The 20,759-nt window shown below is 42.7% G+C and overlaps 2 protein-coding genes across 7 annotated transcripts in view; both read left to right on the top strand.

Moving 5' to 3' along the window:
- Positions 1–4,470, top strand: part of stradb (STE20 related adaptor beta) — a 47,319-nt gene extending 42,849 nt beyond the window's left edge. For 3 of the 5 annotated variants that reach the window (XM_060920069.1, XM_060920065.1, XM_060920067.1), the window contains one exon: positions 4,284–4,470. In XM_060920069.1, coding sequence (XP_060776052.1) covers positions 4,284–4,409 — 126 coding nt within the window. In that variant the 3' untranslated portion in view covers positions 4,410–4,470. Of the gene's footprint in view, positions 1–4,278 lie in introns of all 5 variants that reach the window. The other 2 variants (XM_060920070.1, XM_060920068.1) reach the window with 1 other exon arrangement.
- Positions 4,471–17,107: 12,637 nt separating this feature from the next.
- The window catches only part of nbeal1 (neurobeachin-like 1), a 176,409-nt gene continuing 172,757 nt past the window's right edge, over positions 17,108–20,759 (top strand). For both annotated transcript variants that reach the window (XM_060920052.1, XM_060920051.1), the window contains exon 1: positions 17,108–17,408. The gene's annotated coding sequence lies outside the window, so the exon portion shown is untranslated. The remainder of the gene's footprint in view (positions 17,409–20,759) is intronic.

Below are 20,759 nucleotides of genomic sequence, written 5' to 3'. Positions count from 1 at the left end.
TCCTAGTTCAGATGCGTCGACATAAGAGCGCTCTGGAGCAGGGCTAAAACGAACCACACGAATGAAATCAATCTGGTTTATTCTTGCACTGCTCAGTGATACATAGAAAAAGCAGGGTTTATATACATTCAGAAGCTTGCGTGACAAGACAAGGTGAAACTCGCCAGATAAGGAGTCGTTTTTGTTATACATGAAAGAGCAGACCATACACCCCCTAGAACAGGAGGAACCAGGAAGGTGGTTTCAGCGAAACTAGAAGGTACAGAGAAAACAAAAGAGTATGTTCTCGCGATTATGCACGTTTACCAGGGTGTGAAAGGGTCATAAAGCTCAGGACAGCTATGCACGAGAACACACACAATCTTACAGTCACTTACATCGCTGTATACGTCAGTTACGGCGCTACGTTTACATAAACCTTGGCGCGAATATCAAAGCAAAAACAACACGGAAGAAGCAGCAGCAACAACAACAACAACAACAATAATAATAATGGATGACTTCGCGTTTGTACAGCTGCTGCTTCTCGTCGCTTAAAAATGGCGACCTTTCGCGGTCTTGTTGTTGTTGGTCTTAACAACTCCCCCCCCCCCCCCCGCTGACGTAAGCGGTTCTTTCCTCTGGCCCAGCAGAGAGTTGGTGCTAGCCTGGAACCGGTTTTTCTGGCCCCAGAGCCAGTTCTTTGTCAGTGGAAACAGAAAACCTGGTTCCAAACTAAGCACTGGCCCCGAACCAGCCCTGGAACTGCTTTGGTGGAAAAGGGGCAACAGTCATCCTGTCGGTGTGAACGGTGTTAGCAGCCTAGAGGGTCGTTAGGGTGGTCTGTGGGTCGTTGGCTCTCTCTGCCATCATGTGAGTCATTGAAGTCAACCTGAAACCGCCATTACTGAACAGACGAGGTGGTCTGAGGCTACGTTTACATTACGTCGAATCAGCGGATCATCAGATTAATGTTCTTAAAACGATTCGCGTTTACACTAAAACCGTTAGCCGTGCACATAGCAACGCCAATACGCGGATACGCTCGGCTCCGCAGGCATCCTGCGCTCCAAATCACTCCGCCCTGAACAGCGAGTGCCCTCTGGAGGGTGCGCACTCCGGCCCTGCGCAGCTCACAGAGCGCGCGAGTGAAGTGAACAAGCCACGATTCGGGACTGAGCCGCTGTGTGTGTGATCCCAGCGCAGATCACTTATTACTTGCAAGTGGAAGGATGGCAAGCCTAAAGACAATCATAACTACACAATGGGCAGTATTTGCATCAGTATTTGCAGTATTTTCATACTTTTATACTCTTTAATGAAAGGTGATACAAGGCGGAAGTCCGCGCCGTTTTTCAGCAGTCGCGTCACATGACCAACGCCAGCGAATCAGGAAGGTGGATGTCACAGTGACGTTGTCCAATGAGACGCCAGCTAGAGCTCAGCACAGCGTATTCGCGTATTCTGAATGTTTACACAGCACCGGACCAGATACGATCTAGATTGAATACGTGGACGCTGGCGGATTCCCGTTTCCTGGCTTTTCCAGGGGGTTTAATGTAAACGGACAGTGCATCCGCGAAGAAAACGAGACAGATACGGTCTAATGTAAACGTAGCCTGAGACACCACTTATCAGCCACCTACAGTGCACATTTCCCAGAAAACTGAATACACATCCACACCAAGACTCAGCTGACTTCAACGACTCACATGATGGCACAGACAGCCAGCGATCCACAGATCACCCTGAAGACCATTTACACCCAGCCTCCGGTGACCCTAACACCTACAGGATGACTGAAAGGCTCAACAACTCATGTGATCTCAACGACTCTCCTTAGGGTTGCTTTTGGTCCACTAGAGGATAAATATCTGGAACTCCAAACTAGTCAGACAGAACTGAAGAAGCCTTTCGGATGAGAGGTAAAACGTCTTGAAGAATTTCAAGCGAGTCAGTTCCAGGGCTGGTTCTGGGCCAGTGCTGGTGCTGGTTCACAACTCGTTCAACTTGCGAGCCAGCTGAGAACCAGTTTGCTTTTCCATAGCTCACGGTGCTAAGGGGAGCCACGTCATTACGTCGCTGTATACGTCAGTTACGTTGCTGTATACGTCAGTTATGTCGCTGTATACGTTAGTTACGTCGCTGCGTTTGCATAAACCTTGGCGCGAACATCGAAGCAACAACAACACGGAGAAGAAGAAGCAGCAACAACAATAATAATGGATGACTTCGCGTTTGTACAACTGCTGCTTCTCGTCGCTTAAAAATGGCGACATTTCGCGGTCTTGCTATTGTTGTTGGTCTTAACAACTCCGCCCCCCCGCTGACGTAAGCGGTTCTTTCCTCTGGCCCAGCAGAGAGTTGGTGCTAGCCTGGAACCGGTTTTTCTGGCCCCAGAGCCAGTTCTTTGTCAGTGGAAACAGAAAATCCGGTTCTAAACTAAGCACTGGCCCCGAACCAGCCCTGGAACTGCTTTGGTGGAAAAGGGGCACGAGAACCTTCACAGCCATCTTAGGCACCCTTTTTTTTTTCTTTTTACAAACTTTGTTATAGATTTCTATTTTATGACTTCTACATTATCGAGTCGGTACAAAAACATTTTAGAGTCCAAACATTCGTTTTCCAGCACAAAATTAAATGTGACAGGGGAAAAATTTTTGTATCTGAGCAGCATATTCCATAAGAGAGCACTTTTCCGATTAAAAAAGAAAACATAATGAAGGCTGCTGGGTTTGGGTGCAAAATGAAGAAGCGAGTGTGACAATCAAAGTGTCCAGAAGAACTGTGGCTGGTTCTGGAAGATGCTCAGTAAAACCTACAGCTCATTTCCGCATAAAACTGCACTCACTGTACCTGAGACTACTATTTTTTTTTTAAAGCAAAGGCTCGTCTCACACCAAGTATTGACTTTGTTTCATTTATTATGGCTTATTGATTACTGTGTATAGTATTTTTTAATGTTGAAACATTTCACTTCATTATTTTTAAGCCATTTTTGCTCGACAGCATTTCTTTACATGTGCCTAAGACTTTTGTACAGTACTGTGTGTACTGTATATATATATATATATATATATATATATATATATATATATATATATATATATAAAAGGCGAGACCTTACTTTTTTTTTCGTTTTTTTTAATATTAAATTTAATACCAAAAAAAACCACGATACACTAAAGCCTTTAAACTAGTAAAATAAATATTTTTCTTAAATAAATAAATAAATAAATAAATAAATACCTACATAAACACAGCAGTTAACAAAAAAAGGAAAGGAAAGCAGTAAGAAATAATAATAATAATAATAATAATAATAATAATAATAATAATAATGCCTTATTTAACCCCTTAAAGTGCATATCCTGGACCAATTTCGTGGGGTTTTTTTTCATATGAAAGTATGTCCCTTTACACACTCATCCAGAAGGGTAATTTTGCACAAGGCCATCTGTCTACAGCAGAAAAAAATAAAATAACAAAACACGTCTGGAAAAATCCCAAGGGAGTCTGGAGCCAGATTCGTGACGTCACCTGCGGAAGCGCCAGCAGGCTGCGCGAGCTTTGCACGGTTTCAGTGCACAGCCTGTGTAGACCAAGCGCTCCCATTTCTCTCTCATTGTCCGGTCTTTTGGGAAACGATGAGTACTAATCCCATCAAGATTGGTGTTGCTACACCCTCCTACGATACATCTGTTAACCATTTTAATAATTACGCGATAACATTGAAGAAATTTGCAGAAAACCACCAGGTCGTTTTCTCATAAACAAACCAGCGCTGACGTAGGATTCAGAAGGAGGCATCCCACACGCAACGTCACAAAAATCAATGTTTGCCGGGAAATCCAAATGCCAAGTTTTTTCAGAGGCGGACCAATTCGCCTCAAATGGCTCGATTTCAACTGAATTTTTCTGGTATTGCGCAAGGTTAAAAAAAAATCGCAGAGAATGCAGAATGTTACAGATATTTGACCAAAGTTTAATATAAAATAGGAGAATTACATTGATCTCGCTCCTGAATTTACCCGTGATATGCACTTTAAGGTTCCGCTTTCATGAAAAAGTCACGAGGTAAAATTTTCTGTTTGGTACTTCTTCAAAATAGCCTTGCGTTATTAAATTATTAAACCTCAGTGACTTCAGACACACCACTGTAATCATGAAACCGATATACTGAGCCTCCTACGCTGGGAAAATGAAGTGTGCGTGACTGTATTTGTGTGTGTGTGTGTGTATGTGTGTGTTCATGCACTTTGAACGACCTCTCCAAAACCTCCGATTTTTCTTTCCCAGTGCAGAAACCCGAACCTCGTGTTAACAGAACCTGTGAAGAAACACAAAGTCACTTGTATACTGTTGAAGAACTGAAGACTGTGATTGACTCCTTATGGACTGAAGTCATGTTTATGTTTTTTATGCTGTGATGTAAACCGTATGAGTCATTATAATGGTTTATAAATATAATCATACCCACTTTCTTAACAATTGCTCTACTGTCTTTCTTATGTAGGAGTAAACACGTGGGGGTGTGCTGTTAGAGGAAAATTATCAACAGTGGGTTGCTCTGATGAAGTTACTTTGAACACCTTATTTTTAACAAGTTGATACATTTTCTACAACAGCATCCTGCAGTCTTATTTTCCTCTTATCCCACAGCAATTTGCCAAATTGTTCCTTATTTTTGCGGATGCGCTGCCTCGACACTTTGTCTTGAACAGTAAAGATTTACTGTATGGCTGGGAGAATTCTCAAAAATCAGGACAATACCACAGGCTGGTTAACCAACCGTGGACATCAAATCTATGAGGAAAAACCAAAACGAGAACGTCAATGACGGCGTAGCTCATTCCGGCCCCATCTAAGTCCAGAAGGAACGGTCTAAAGTGGGCCGCCTTCCTTGCGTAATAAATGTCGCAAGCTACCGGTATATACACTATATACAGGCGATATATAGTAGCTATATGCACCCGAGGAATACCGACCTATTTGCCAGAAAGAATTCAAAACGGTGAGGAATTGACCGAGAAGAAGCGATTTTTGTTGAACTGCTCATTGAGGCTTAATTAGTCCATAACTTCATTAATAATTGTAATTAAGCAAATCTGGGTAGAAGTTACACTACCGTTCAAAAGTTTGGGGTCACCCAGACAATTTAGTGTTTTCCATGAAAAGTCACACTTTTATTTACCACCATAAGTTGTAAAATGAATAGAAAATATAGTCAAGACATTTTTCTGGCCATTTTGAGCATTTAATCGACCCCACAAATGTGATGCTCCAGAAACTCAATCTGCTCAAAGGAAGGTCAGTTTTATAGCTTCTCTAAAGAGCTCAACTGTTTTCAGCTGTGCTAACATGATTGTACAAGGGTTTTCTAATCATCCATTAGCCTTCTGAGGCAATGAGCAAACACATTGTACCATTAGAACACTGGAGTGAGAGTTGCTGGAAATGGGCCTCTATACACCTATGGAGATATTGCACCAAAAACCAGACATTTGCAGCTAGAATAGTCATTTACCACATTAGCAATGTATAGAGTGGATTTCTGATTAGTTTAAAGTGATCTTCATTGAAAAGAACAGTGCTTTTCTTTCAAAAATAAGGACATTTCAAAGTGACCCCAAACTTTTGAACGGTAGTGTATATACACCCTACTGTAGGTACCCCACCTTCATGCCAGAAAGAATCAAAATCGGTGAAGAATTGAGGGAGAAGAAGCGATTTGTGTGGAAACTGCTCGTTAGGGATTGATTAATTATTCCATATCTTCATTATTAATTGCAATTATGCAAATTTAGGGAGAAGCTAGCTATATGCACCCCAGGCAGACCTACCTTCCTGCCAAAAAGAATAAAAATCAGTGAAGAATCGAGAGAGAAGAATCGATTTTCCTGAAATGTGGACGACACCGGATGGATGAATGATGAACAACACGTGATGGCATAAACTCATCTCCTGTCAACCGGATGAGCTCACAAACCCTCCATCGAAAGTTAAAAATAGGGAAGGCATAGGGATTGAAGAGTGGTGCCTCTATTTTGAAGATCTCCTTAATGTTCAGGGGGCTGTCGACATTCCCCCGTCTTCTTCTTCTTTCAGCTGCTCCCATTAGGGGTCGCCACAGCCGATCTGTTCTGCATATTTGAATTGGCGTAGGTTTTACACCGGATGCCCTTCCTGATGAAACTCTCCCCAATCTATCCAGGCCTGGGACCAGCACAAAGTATGCACTGGCTTGTGCAACCCCAGTGGCTGGGTATTTTACCTAATCTACAGGGTCGCAGGCAAGCTGGAGCCTATCCCAGCTGACTATGGGTGAAAGGCAGGATACACCCTGGACAAGTTGCCAGGTCATCACAGGGCTGACACATAGACACAGACAACCATTCACACTCACATTCACACCTACGGTCAATTTAGAGTCACCAGTTAACCTAACCTGCATGTCTTTGGACTGTGAGGGAAACTGGAGCACCTGGAGGAAACCCACACAGATACGGGGAGAACATGCAAACTCCGCACAGAAAGGCCCCCATCAGCCATGAAGTTCGAATCTGGAACCTTCTTGCTGTAAGGCGACCGTGCTAACCACTACACCACCATGCCACCCTGACCCCTGCTGGTTGTGATCTACCTATTTCCACAGATGATTTCTCTCTTCAGGAAGTGAGAACTACCTTACTGAACTTCAACAATGGCAAGGTTCCTGGTTATGACACTGAAATTTGTGTAGAAGCCTTGAAGTATGATGGAGCTGTTCTCCACTCCAAACTTGTTACTACAATGGAGCGCCATTATTAGACAGTAGTTGGGATCCAAAGAATCTGATCGTGTATTGCTGGGTTTCAGTCACGTGACTTTTCTTCGCGGTTTTACCGGAAGTGAAATAGCTGGTGGTCTAAATGGCTGCCGTAGTGCAAACAACTAGCGATAACTTATCAGAGCATGCTCGTAATCTAGAAGGCACTGCTCACTTTAGATCTATTCAGAAGATTGCTATGTGCAATGGAATCGACCCCTACAGTCTGGGAAAGAAGGATTTGTCATACGATCTTGAAAACTACCCTTCAGTCAAGTTCCCCGACATCTCGAACTATCTGGTGTTGCAGACGTCCTTCTACACTGCAAAACAGATGAAAGTGTGGAAGAGTATGGAGGCTTACAACTTTTTTGTATGTGGCTGGGTAAAGGACCTCGGTATCAAGTCGCTGCCGAATGAATCCTGGATTGCTTTTACCCGTGTAAGTATGTTTTTTTTAGCTTTTCGTTCGCGTCTTTACAACAAAGTACTGCAAGTTGAAGTGTAAACAAACAACAGTTGGCTTGATTCTCACTTGTGTTGGCTCTTATTTCTCAGGTACCTTACATCATTCACAAAGATCATCAGAAACCCCTTTAAAGACCTGGATCTTAGTCAGTGTTGTATAAAGTACTGGGAAATCACACTCAAGTAAAAGTATTGGTACCCTTCCAAAAAATGACTTTGGTAAAAGTCAAAGTCACTGACTGAAATGTTACTTGAGTTAAAGTCTTGAAGTATCTGACATTTCTTGCACTTAAGTATGACAAGTAATGCAAAAATAAATGTACTCAAGTAATGTAATTAAAAGTACACATAAAAGTAAACAAGCAAAGGCAATCTGAATTTGTAATATTTTTAATATTTTGGTAAACTGAAGGTAATTTGTCACCAATGGTTCATGACAAGCAATTACACTGCTGAAAATAGAGGTGCACACACAACCATTATAAACAAGAAAAAAATAAACTGGGAGAAAAATGAAGCTGCCTATCTGGCATCTGAAGATGGAGACCACAGTTTTGACACTTTTTTCTCATTTTTTCCCTTTGTTTTTTAAACTAAGAGAAAGTACTGAAAATTAGGCATACATCACACCATTAAGAAAAAAAAACAAAAAAAGCTGCTACTGTTATTGCACTTTATAAACTATGGAGGTGCATACGCGACCAATTGCTGTCATAATAATCAAAAGAAAAAAGTAATTTGGAGAAAACTGAAACTTATCTGGCATCTGAAGAGGGTGACCACAGTTTGAAACCTTTTTTTGAAAAATAAAATAGTACGGCCAGGGGTGCTCATCATCAGGTTCCTCTTCATTTGTAGCCGAAGTAGCTGCTGTCTCCGTCTCCTCTTCCATCAGGGCTGTTGATTGCGAAGCTAGCTTTCTGCTTACTGCGTGAAACCAACAGGTGTAGCCTACTGGTTGTCATGCGCAAGTGGTGAACAAGCCCAGGCACTGACTTCGTTGCAGTCAGTGGGGTTAAAACACGTTTTTTTCCCTTTCTTTTTTTGTAACGAGTAACTAAACGGCTCTTTGAAAATGTATCGGAGGAACAGTATGCAATTAAGTTAAAAAATATAGTGAAGTAAAAGTGAAAGTTCTCAAAAATTTGAAAACTCAAGTAAAGTACAAAATCTCCCAAAATGTACTTAAGTACAGTAGTGAAGTATTTTTACTTCGTTACTATACAACACTGATCTTAGTTAAACAAGACGGAGAAGTGATCACAACGCATTGTAACTGTACGGCTGGGTAAGAATTTTGTCGTAACCTTCATGCAAATGGACTTTGTGTGGAGGGAGGAGTAAACAAAGAAACAGCTGGGAACTTTAGCGCTTCGTGACAAAAAAAAGTACCGTAAAATAACGACACATAGCAAGAAAAGTACTTGGAAAACACTAAGGCCATAGCTGAGAGAGAAATACAAACCTTTCACCAAGTGATCACTGCAAACTCGAGCATGCTTCAACTCGGCTTCCTTCGATTTCAGTGAGAGGTTCAAAAGCCACCTTTCTCGTGAAATCTTGGATTCGTTCACCCTTTTTAATGAGTTCATGGTGAACCCTGAAGAACTTTTATCAATTTCACAGTTTGATCGAGTCAAACAACCTAAAACAACGCAAGCGTAAGGCATTTTTCATGCCAGCAGTGCACCTTCTCCATACAAACACTTTGTCAACTGAGCTTTGGTAGACCACCAGCACGCCCGGATCACCGCACAGGCTTCATATGGCTTCAGCCTAGGGGCCCCCATGCCTCACAGGAGGGCCCCCAATTGGTCAAAAGAAAAAAAACCCTTCATATTCATTGGCTCAAAATGAATATTTAAATAAACGGACGCTGATTGGGTGAGGCAAATCCGCCTTCCATATATAAACGTTAGACGTCACGCACGATGTCACTCCACAGTCGAACAGTGAACATGTGTGACAGAAAATACGAGAGCGGGGCTCAAAAGCGCAAGGCGCAACGGCAAAAAAAACAACGTGACAAAGCTCTATTGAGCAATATACCAAAACTAACAGGGTTTTTTAAACCTAATGAAACCCAACTGGCAAGAGCAAGTCATCATGACACTAGTGTAGCAAACGTTATGTTAGCTGCAGCTGCAGCCAGTAGTACTACTAGCTCTGCTGAGGGTGAAGGACCATCCCTTTCAGACCCCGTCCCATTTGTGGATGAATGTGCCACTGCCACTAGTTTCACAAACGCTGGCCCAGCTGTACAAAGTTTAATAATGAAAGAAAACAAAAAAAACAAAAAACAAAAAAAAACCCTTTAAAATGTAGAAAATAGACAGTTCTTTACAGGTAGATGGGATAAGATGGTGGTGGCCGGGGGGGGGGGGGGGGGGGGGGGTGTTACAGCAACTTGTAGCCTAGGGGCCCCTGGCCATGTTAATCCGGCCCTGACCACCAGCTAAGGTTTTGAATAACTAATGAGGCGGATGTGACGTCACGTGAAACCCAGCAATACCTGTCTTAGGAGCTTGTGAGTGAATCCGTGTTGAATCGAGTAGAAAACATTCTATGAGCTTTATTTTTCAGATAGCCCAGTCCCCTGAAGATATCCGACCAAGAAATTGCAAGCAAGAATTCCAATCGTTTTGACCATGCTGATGGCTCTTTTTTTTTTTAATTGTTGAGTGTCAAGGTAACAAATGTCATAAAATATTTTAATATTATATTGCTACTGATACAATCGCTCGTTCTCAACAAAAAACAATGGATGCTTCTGCATGTTATTTAAATAAATGTTATTTACATATCTAAAATAAATTCCTTCTTGACAAAACTTTTTTTTTTTCTATCGCGACATCCTATGTTTGCATTGCAGGATATTAAAATTACAAGTTTTAGCCTTCTCTGAACAATTCTAAGCATAATTCTATACAGCGTCGTAGCACCGGTGAGGTAATTACAAATAGTTATACAATTACAATAGCAGTGAGAAGAATATGGACGATCGTGTAATAATTAACTGCATGTCATCTATCTGTACGACTAAAGGAAGTCTGTCTCTCTCTCTGCCTGTTCAGCTATGCAAATCGACACGGCTGGACGCAAATACTCCATACTTTGCACATGGACTGGTGACGCCCCAAGACAACATTTTCGATTTTCCAAAACATGGGATTAGTACTAATCCAACACACTATTCATTTCCCATAGGCTACGTGCTTACGCTAATACACTGTGCACAACCTTGGTGGGGAATCCCCTCCCCCACTCGCCTGGGAGTTTCGATTGTATGGGATCTCACAATCAGCGCTCCTCGCCGGAGACTTCCGCTAGGACCGAGTCTACGTCTTCATGGTGACAAGCAATAACTACTATGTCTCCTCTCTCCCATGGGCAATAACTGCTAGTTACAAGTAAACAAGAAGTGTTCAAAGAACCGAACAATGATTATCGTACAACAAGCACAGTTCAGGCATCACACATACGGTAACACAGCACATTTTAACATTTGTTGAACTCTCGTGTGGGCCTGGAGTTGGATGAAATGAAGCATGTTTCGTTGATGCGTGACATTCGCTGCATTCAAACCATCTTAATGCATTTTCAAGTGACTTGACGACCTTGTGAGTGGTTCTGCGATGTCGTCCTTATCCTCGTCGACTTCTTCACCAATCTGTTCCGGGTGCTGCTGGTTCTTGGTAGCTTGCCGCCAGTGAACTGTATTTGAGAACATAGTTAGTCGTGTCATTAAATTTCAAACAAAGCACTTATGTACACGCGGTCAACACGGAGCCATGAGTAACGGGGGACTACGGTAGCTCAAATGTTAGTGCTCACTTAGCATGTGAGAGGTAGTGGGATTGAGTCCCACATCCTCCAAGTTTTGGGACAACATGGTGATGCAGTGGTTAGCACTGTCGTCTCACAGCAAGAAGGTCCTGGGTTTGAGCCCAGTGGCCGACAGGGGCCTTTCTGTTTGGAGTTTGTATGTTCTCCCTGTGTCTGTGTGGGTTTCCTCCTGGTGCTCCGGCTTCCCCCACAGTCCAAAGACATGCGGTTAGGTTAACATGGGGCAGCCTTGGGCTGAAGTACCCTTGAGCGAGGCAGCTAACCCCTAACTGCTCTCCGGGCGCTGTTGCATAGCTTCCCACTGCTCTGGGTATGTACGTGTGTTCACTACTTCAGATGGGTTAAATGCAGAGGACGAATTTCACTGTGCTTGAGTGTGCATGTGACAAATAAAGGCTTCTTCTTTTTCTTCTTCTAATAGCGATTTGTATTATAACAGCACTCCACTATATCTGTAACTGTAACAGGATTCCGACAGTCTAGAAGCTGTTCTGAGCACATAAACATCTTGAGGAGAATGATACTAGAAGGTGCTTCAGATAAAAACCTTCTTCTTATTGCGACATTTCATTTCATAGATTTCAAGAAAGTGTTTGATAGTGTGAACAAGCGATATCATGCGAAAGATCCTTCGAGCGTATGGCGTTCCCAAAAGGACTCGATAAGCTCGGTCATTGTTGATGGTGAAACGTCTTCAGAGTTCACTGTGACAACTGGAGTTCTCCAATGGGACACTTTGGCACTGTTCTTGTTTATTGGGGTCTGAGACTTTGTTCTCATTCATGCCCCTTTTCCACCAAAGCAGTTCCAGGGCTGGTTCGGGACCAGTGCTTAGTTTGGAACCGGGTTTTCTGTTTCCACTGACAAAGAACTGGCTCTGGGGCCAGAAAAAACAGTTCCAGGCTAGCACCAACTCTCTGCTGGGCCAGAGGAAAGAACCGCTTACGTCAGCGGGGGGCGGAGTTGTTAAGACCAACAACAATAACAAGACCGCGAAAGGTCACCATTTTTAAGCGACGAGAAGCAGCAGCTGTACAAACGTGAAGTCATCCATTATTATTATTGTTGTTGTTGTTGCTGCTGCTGCTTCTTCCGTGTTGTTTTTGCTTCGATATTCGCGCCAAGGTTTATGCAAACGTAGCGACGTAACTGACGTATACAACGACGTAACTGATGTATACAGCGACATAATGACGTGGCTTCCCTTAGCACCGTGAGCTATGGAAAAGCAAACTGGTTCTCAGCTGGCTTGCAAGTTGAACGAGTTGTGAACCAGCACCAGCACTGGCCTCGAACCAGCCCTGGAACTGATTTGGTGGAAAAGGGGTATCAGTGTATTAGGTCAGAAGCTCATGGCTTCACCATAGTGCCTGGGAAATCTAAGCGCAATCCAGAAGTGAAGCTCAGTGACATGGAATTCTCAGATAAACAGGAGCAATTAGACTTGCGAGCTACTTTACCTCAACAGGTTGGCCTGACTATCAGCACAAGCAAAACAGAGGTATTCAGCAAAAACGTTCAGCGAAATCAAAAACCCCAGTTCAATGGTGTTCGATGATTTCAAATCCCTTGGTCCGTATATACAGTGCTGAGCGTAAATGAGTGCACCCCCTTTGAAAAGTAACATTTTAAACAATATCTCAATGAACACAATCAATTTCCAAAATGTTGAAAGGACAAAGTTTAATATAACATCTGTTTAACTTATAACGTGAAAGTAAGGTTAATAATATAAACTTAGATTACACATTTTTCAGTTTTACTCAAATTAGGGTGGTGCAAAAATGAGTACACCCCACAACAAAAACTACTGCATCTAGTACTTTGTATGGCCTCCATGATTTTTAATGACAGCACCAAGTCTTCTAGGCATGGAATGAACAAGTTGGCGACATTTTGCAACATCAATCTTTTTCCATTCTTCAACAACGACCTCTTTTAGTGACTGGATGCTGGATGGAGAGTGATGCTCAACTTGTCTCTTCAGAATTCCCCAAAGAAAATAATTTCTTTACACCACAAAGGTGAAGGCTACAAGAAGATCAGCAAAGCTTTACTTATCAGTCAGAATACTGTAGCAAAAGTGGTACAAAAATTTAAGAAAGCTGGAACCGCAACCATCTCACAGAGACGTCCAGGTCATCCATGGAAGTTAACACCTCGACAGGAGCGTCTTCTGATGAGAAGGGTTGAAGAAAATCGGCATGCAAGTTCACTGCAGTTATCTAAAGAAGTAGAAAGCCAAACTGGGGTGACTGTTTCCCGTGACACAATACGGCGTACACTGCAGAGGAATGGCATGCGTGGATGCCGTCCACGAAAGAAGCCTCTCCTAAAGCCCAGGCACAAAAAAGCCCGCCTAGAGTTTGCCAGGGCCCATGCTGACAAAGATGAAGACTACTGGGACTCTATACTCTGGAGTGATGAGACCAAGATAAATGTTTTTGGAACTGATGGCTTCAAAACTGTATGGCGTCGCAAAGGTGAGGAATACAAAGAAAAATGCCTGGTGCCTACAGTGAAACATGGTGGTGGCAGTGTCCTTATGTGGGGCTGCATGAGTGCTGCTGGTGTCGGGGAGCTGCATTTCATTGATGGCATCATGAATTCACAGATGTATTGCTCTATACTGAAAGAGAAGCTGCTACCATCACTCCGTGCCCTTGGTCGTCGTGCACTTTTCCAACATGACTAAACACACATCTAAGGCCACTGTTGGATTTCTGAAGAAGAACAGGGTGAAAGTGATTCAGTGGCCAAGTACGTCTCCTGATCTGAACCCAATCGAACACCTATGGGGAATTCTGAAGAGACAAGTTGAGCATCACTCTCCATCCAGCATCCAGTCACTAAAAGAGGTCATTGTTGAAGAATGGAAAAAGATTGATGTTGCAAAATGTCGCCAACTTGTTCATTCCATGCCTAGAAGACTTGGTGCTGTCATTAAAAATCATGGAGGCCATACAAAGTACTAGATGTAGTGGTTTTTGTTGTGGGGTGTACTCATTTTTGCACCACCCTAATTTGAGTAAAACTGAAAAAATGTGTAATCTAAGTTGTATTATTAACCTTACTTTCCCGTTATAAGTTAAACAGATGTTATATTAAAGTTTGTCTTGTCAGCATTTTGGAAATTCTTTGTGTTCATTGAGATATTGTTTAAAATGTTACTTTTCAAAGGGGGTGTACTCATTTACGCTCAGCACTGTATCAAGTAATCTGGCTGACTTTAAGTGGTGGAAAAGCAAAGCTTGGGGCACCTTTTGTACCCTGGAAAGGTTTTGGAGGTCGACAGCTGAGATCACGCTCAAGATCTCATTGTTCAAAGTGTCTATTCTTTGCGTGCTAGTCTATGGTTTTGACATCTAATCTATGGGAAATTCTAGACGTCTTTCAAAGACACTGCCTCCGAATCATGTTGAATATCAGACAGCAAGATCACGTGAGTTATGAAGATTTATATGCGCAGGTGCAAGAGAAACAATTGTCCCGAGCAGTCATGGAAAGACAGTTTCGTTGGTGAGGCCACCAGCTCTGTCAGCCTCAGAAAGATCTTCTTCCCAAGTTCACTCTTTGGACCCCTGAACATGGTCAACACGTGAGAGGTGGGAAGAGGATGCTCTACTCAGCATATAGCAAAGATTCTACATCCTGATTCCGAAGTAATGTGGTGGACTACGAGAAGCCGCACGAGCCCAAGCAGCCTGGGTGAGACTTGTGTGGCTGCTGCCTGCAGATCATGGTCCCTGTGAACAGCAGCCAATGACGACGACTGTATTCTGGCACCACTGTAGATTTTCCTCAGAACAGCGCGAGCTCAGATTCTGACCAAGAGGTGGCGCTATATCGTAAAAGATCAATTATCCATTAATTATTCACGAGTGATGATGAGAGTGAATTACATGTACAAAACAATACAGTGCAGTACAGAGCATACAACATAAACACTGCAAACTGCAGACACCCCCCCGAGTACTCAAATTTACTTATGGACAACAACGACAATAAAAATAATAACAATAAAAATACTACCACCACACCACTAAGATAAGATAAGATAGCCTTTTATTATCCGGGTTCGAGCCCCGTGGCCGGCGAGGGCCTTTCTGTGTGGAGTTTGCATGTTCTCCCCGTGTCCGCATGGGTTTCCTCCGGGTGCTCCGGTTTCCCCCACAGTCCAAAGACATGCAGGTTAGGTTAACTGGTGACTCTAAATTGACCGTAGGTGTGAATGTGAGTGTGAATGGTTGTCTGTGTCTATGTGTCAGCCCTGTGATGACCTGGCAACTTGTCCAGGGTGTACCCCGCCTTTCGCCCGTAGTCAGCTGGGATAGGCTCCAGCTTGCCTGCGACCCTGTAGAACAGGGTAAAGCGGCTAGAGATAATGAGATGAGATAATAAATACCACCACCACCATCACCACCACTAATAATAATACAAATATAAAATAATAGCAACAACAATAAACATGCCACCACCAATAATAATAATAATAATAATAATAATACCACCACTAATAATAACAAAAATACTACCACCACCAATAATAATAATAATAATAATAATAATAATAATAAATAACAGTAAAAACAATAAACATACCATCACCACCACCACCACCAATAATAATAACAATAAAAATAATAACAAAATGCCACCATCACCACCACTACTACTACTACTAATAATAATAATAATAATAAATATAAAATAACAGCAACAGGGCAGTACGGTGGTGTAGTGGTTAGCACTGTCACTTCAAAGCTCGCTTTGTGGATCCATGACGCGGTGTTCTGAGTGATGTTGCCCGATGGCGTTGTGGAGGCTGTGCAGGCGGTGTGGGATTTATCTTCGTGCGCCTGGTGGGACTGTGGTAGGTATGCCATTGGAATTACATCCTGACTGTCTTTTGGTGGACTCTTTTTTTTCACCCTCAACTGTAAAGCAACCTTGGGTGTGAGAAAGGCGCTATATAAATTGAACTCATTATTATTATTATTAGTATTATTATAGCAGATTTATAACTAAATTTTTATACGGCGTAGTGATTTTAAGTTACTACTTTTGGTGAGGTAGTGACCTCGACCCTGAAGCTTTCCGTTTAGATCAAAACACACGATCGTATTGGTTTTGGGTATGCAGAAAATGGAGTTACAACGGTGATTAAATATTTTGCATGAGGTTTTATTACGGTTATGATTATTCTGTGAGGGCACCAATCCTTAGGTGTATAAAATTACAACTTAAAATACAATCCGTGATAAGTATAGACTTTTCAGTGGACTACAACCTTTTTAAGGGAACGCGATGTTGTCAACCATTTATCATGTCCCAGATCAAGCCGCCATTTTTCCACAAATTTGCAGAATTTTTGCCAAATTCTGAATAGAGTATTCACATCAAAGATTTAGTTTTATCTGTATTATTTCTTTCATCATTTGCTGTCGCCTCACAGCAAGAAGGTCCGGGTTCGAGCCCCGTGGCCGGCGAAGGCCTTTCTGTGTGGAGTTTGCATGTTCTCCCCGTGTCCGCGTGGGTTTCCTCCGGGTGCTCCGGTTTCCCCCACAGTCCAAAGACATGCAGGTTAGGTTAACTGGTGACTCTAAATTGACCGTAGGTGTGAATGTGAGTGTGAATGGTTGTCTGTGTCTATGTGTCAGCCCTGTGATGACCTAGTGACTTGTCCAGGGTGTACCCCGCCTTTCGCCCGTAGTCAGCTGGGATAGGCTCCAGCTCGCCTGCGACCCTGTAGAACAGGATAAAGCGGCTAGAGATAATGAGATGAGATGAGATAAATCCGTGTGTGTGTGTTTTTTTTAAAATAAATCTAACTTTAAACCCTCTTGATCAGATCAAGTCCACTAACTAACAGCCCAGATTGGAACACAACCCAGATTGGAACACAGCCCAGTGTGCAGATTGGAACACACCCAGGCCACGCCTCTTGCAACGCGACTAGGGCGCTCCAGGTCCACATCGGCACCGTAAAGGAGTCAGAGACTGTCGTAAAGCAGTGAAGCGCTGTTGTAAAACGAACGTGAGAAATAAATAAATAAATGAGGGGAAAAGGAAAAACAGGAGCGCTGCTGCTTCTTTAGACTCGTGGTATCTCAGTGAGCATGGGGTTAACTCTCCTCCACGCACTTAAACAATCATTTCAGTGTGCTGTCAGCTGGAGGCTCATCAGGCGAGCTGCGTGCGGGCTGTTCATGGAGCTTTACGACATTTAGGTCGCTACCGAAGAGGAATCCAGTGCAAGCAGGGATTATTCTATTCTATTCATCCGGGAGCTGGTGGATCCATCTGGGTAAGGGAACTAACTCATCCACTCAATAACCTGCCAACAAGAACAAGCTGTCATGGCTGTAGTGCTGATTCTCCAGCAGTGTGTGCGTTCAGAACGCTGGTGGTTACCGTTGCTATGGCAGGCAGAGCTGCTGCTTATTCTCGGCTGAGTAAATACAGGGCTGGGGATCTGAAAATACCTCTCTGAATTCACACTTTTACACCTCAAGTTTATTCCCTAGCACACCTCTCCTGACGGGTTTCAGAGCAGAATAAATGCGGGTTAATGATCTGATGGGAATGAAACTGGCACTGCACACACACTCCCAGGGTCCAACTCCTGGCAAACCTCCAGCTCTTTGGTCCTAATCGTGCTTCACTGCTTGTGCTTTTATATATTTATATATTCTTTATTCGATTTCTGCAAATAGGTTTGTTATGACTTAAAAACTTCATGATATGATGACGTAGTCTTCGTAAAACAATATTAACCAAGAAAGGCACTGGGTAGACTGGATACTTCGGCCATGTGACATATTATCAAGATCAAAATCAGATTATTTGAAGCTAGGGTAATACTAAAGCTGTCCACCAAATTTCATCCAAATCCGTTCACTAGTTTTTGAGTTATGTTGGGAAGAGACAAAAAAAAAAATCCTGTAGCTGGACTCTGGATCTGGATTTGGATCAAAATCTAATCTATTGTTTCATGGCCCACCTTTCCACCAAATTTCATTCAAATCCTTTCGCTACTTTTTGAGTTACGTTGGAAAAAGTAAAAAAAAAATAAAAATCTGGGATCTGCATACAGTACATATCTGGATTCTGGATCCGCATACATATCTGAATCTTGGATCCACATACATATCTGTATCTCATCTCATCTCATTATCTCTAGCCGCTTTATCCTGTTCTACAGGGTCGCAGGCGAGCTGGAGCCTATCCCAGCTGACTATGGGCGAAAGGCGGGGTACACCCTGGACAAGTCGCCAGGTCATCACAGGGCTGATACATAGACACAGACAACCATTCACACTCACATTCACACCTACGGTCAATTTAGAGTCACCAGTTAACTTAACCTGCATGTCTTTGGACTGTGGGGGAAACCGGAGCACCCGGAGGAAACCCACGCGGACACGGGGAGAACATGCAAACTCCGCACAGAAAGGCCCTTGCCGGCCACGGGGCTCGAACCCGGACCTTCTTGCTGTGAGGCGACAGCGCTAACCACTACACCACCGTGCCGCCCACATATCTGTATTTGGATCAAAATCTAATCTATTGTTTCATGGCCCATGGCCCACCTTTCCACCAAATTTCTTCCAAATCCATTCACGACTTTTTGAGTTATGTTGGGGGAAAAAAAATCTGGATCCGCATACATATCTGAATCTTGGATCCACATACATATCTGGATTTGGATCAAAATCTGATCTATTGTTCTTTGGCCCATGGCCCACCTTTCCACCAAATTTAATCCAAATCCATTCACTACTTTTTGAGTTACGTTGGAAAAAGTTTAAAAAAAAAAATCCTGGATCTGCATACAGTACATATCTGGACTCTGGATCCACACACATATTTGGATCAAAATCTAATCTGTTGTTTCATGGTCCACCTTTCCACCAAATTTCATCCAAATCCATTCACTACTTTTTGAGTTATGTTGGGAAAAGTAAAAAAAAAAAATCCTGGCTCCACATACATATCTGGATTTGGATCAAAATCTAATCTATTGTTATTTGGCTGTGGCTCATCTTTCTACCAAATTTCATCCAAATCCATTCACCATTTTTTGAGTTACATTGGAAAAAGTAAAAAAAAAAATCCTGGATCTGCATACAGTACATATCTGGATTCTGAATCCACATACATATCCAGACTTGGATCAAAATCTAATCTAATGTTTCATGGCCCATGGCTCACCTTTCCACCAAATTTCACCCAAATCCTTTCACTACTTTTTGAGTTGTGTTAGGAACAGTCAAACAAAGAGAGGTGAAAACATAATCCCCTCTAACAAACTTGGTGGAAGTAAAAAGCATTTATTTATCGACGTGCAAATGACCTGGTGGTGAAAATTAAAAGTAAAATTTCTGACTAAGTCTTTGGACAAAACTGACTTTGCAAAACAAGCAAACAAAAAAGTCTCCTAAGTCTCTCTAAAAGGCTTGTCGTTCTTGTTGTTTCTGTGCAGGAAAGATTTCTAATGTTACCAGACAGGGTTGCCAAGTCTTAGCAAAACCCCGAGTGCTCTAATGTACATCTGAGAAATTGCACAATGAGCCAAAAACATTTGATCATTAGAAAACAGAGCCGTATTGTTCTTGTGTTTCTTTGTTTGCCTGTGAAACACTTTCACTGTGGCATGCACGCATTTCTAATTTAAAGGGCACATCTTGGGTATATTTAGGAGCAAGATCAATGTTATTCTCTTATTTTATATTAAACTTTGCTCAAATATCTGTCGCATTTTGTATTTTGTGCAATTTTTTTTACCTTGCGCAATACCAGAAAAAATTCAGTTGAAATCGAGCCATTTGAGGCGAATTGGTCCGCCTCTGAAAAAAACTTGGCATTTGGATTTCCCGGCAAACACTGATTTTCGTGACGTCGCGTGCGGGACGCCTCCCTCTGAATCCTATGTCAGCGCTGGTTTGTTTATGAGAAACCGACCTGGTGGTTTTCTACAAATTTCTTCAACGTTATCGCGTAATTATTAAAATGGTTAACAGATGTATCGTAGGAGGGTGTAGCAACACCAATCTTGATGGGATTAGTACGCATCGTTTCCCAAAAGACCGGACAATGAGAGAGAAATGGGAGCGCTTCCTGCGAGGCGCCTGGAAAAACTGGCAACGTGCAACAGACCACAGCATCATACGCGGGGCTCGCTTCATAAAGCCCGACGACTTTGAGAACTATTTGCAGTGGGAAATGGGCTTCAAGAAGCAACTTGATCTGAAAAAAAGATGCAGTTGCATCTGTTAGAATGCCCAAAGCAACACCGTCTCCATTTATCTCAGCGTCACCAAAGGAGCCAGCCGTGTTCGTCTGCCCTGACAGAAGGCGAAGTGCCGCATCCACTGAGGCCCTCGCAGCTGAGGACCAAGCAGAGCCGAGAAAAAGACCAAGAAAAACGGCAATTCACAAGTTGACTGTTGCCAGGGTAAGAAATAAGAGAGACTATACTCTAAATTAGGTGTTCCCGTGTTTGTGTGGTACACGGATAATGTTATTTATTGACGCACACAAAAGTAAACAACACGAAAGCACCGGGCGATAATACACTTACTTCACACGTATCAAGGGATATATGGCGTGTCAGGGCTTCAGAGCTTGGGGCCTGTCAAACACATTTAAATGTATA

This window comes from Neoarius graeffei, chromosome 4 (genome assembly GCF_027579695.1).
Source record: "Neoarius graeffei isolate fNeoGra1 chromosome 4, fNeoGra1.pri, whole genome shotgun sequence".
Classification (NCBI taxonomy): Eukaryota; Metazoa; Chordata; class Actinopteri; order Siluriformes; family Ariidae; genus Neoarius; species Neoarius graeffei.
This window is presented reverse-complemented; position numbering and strand designations above follow the sequence as displayed.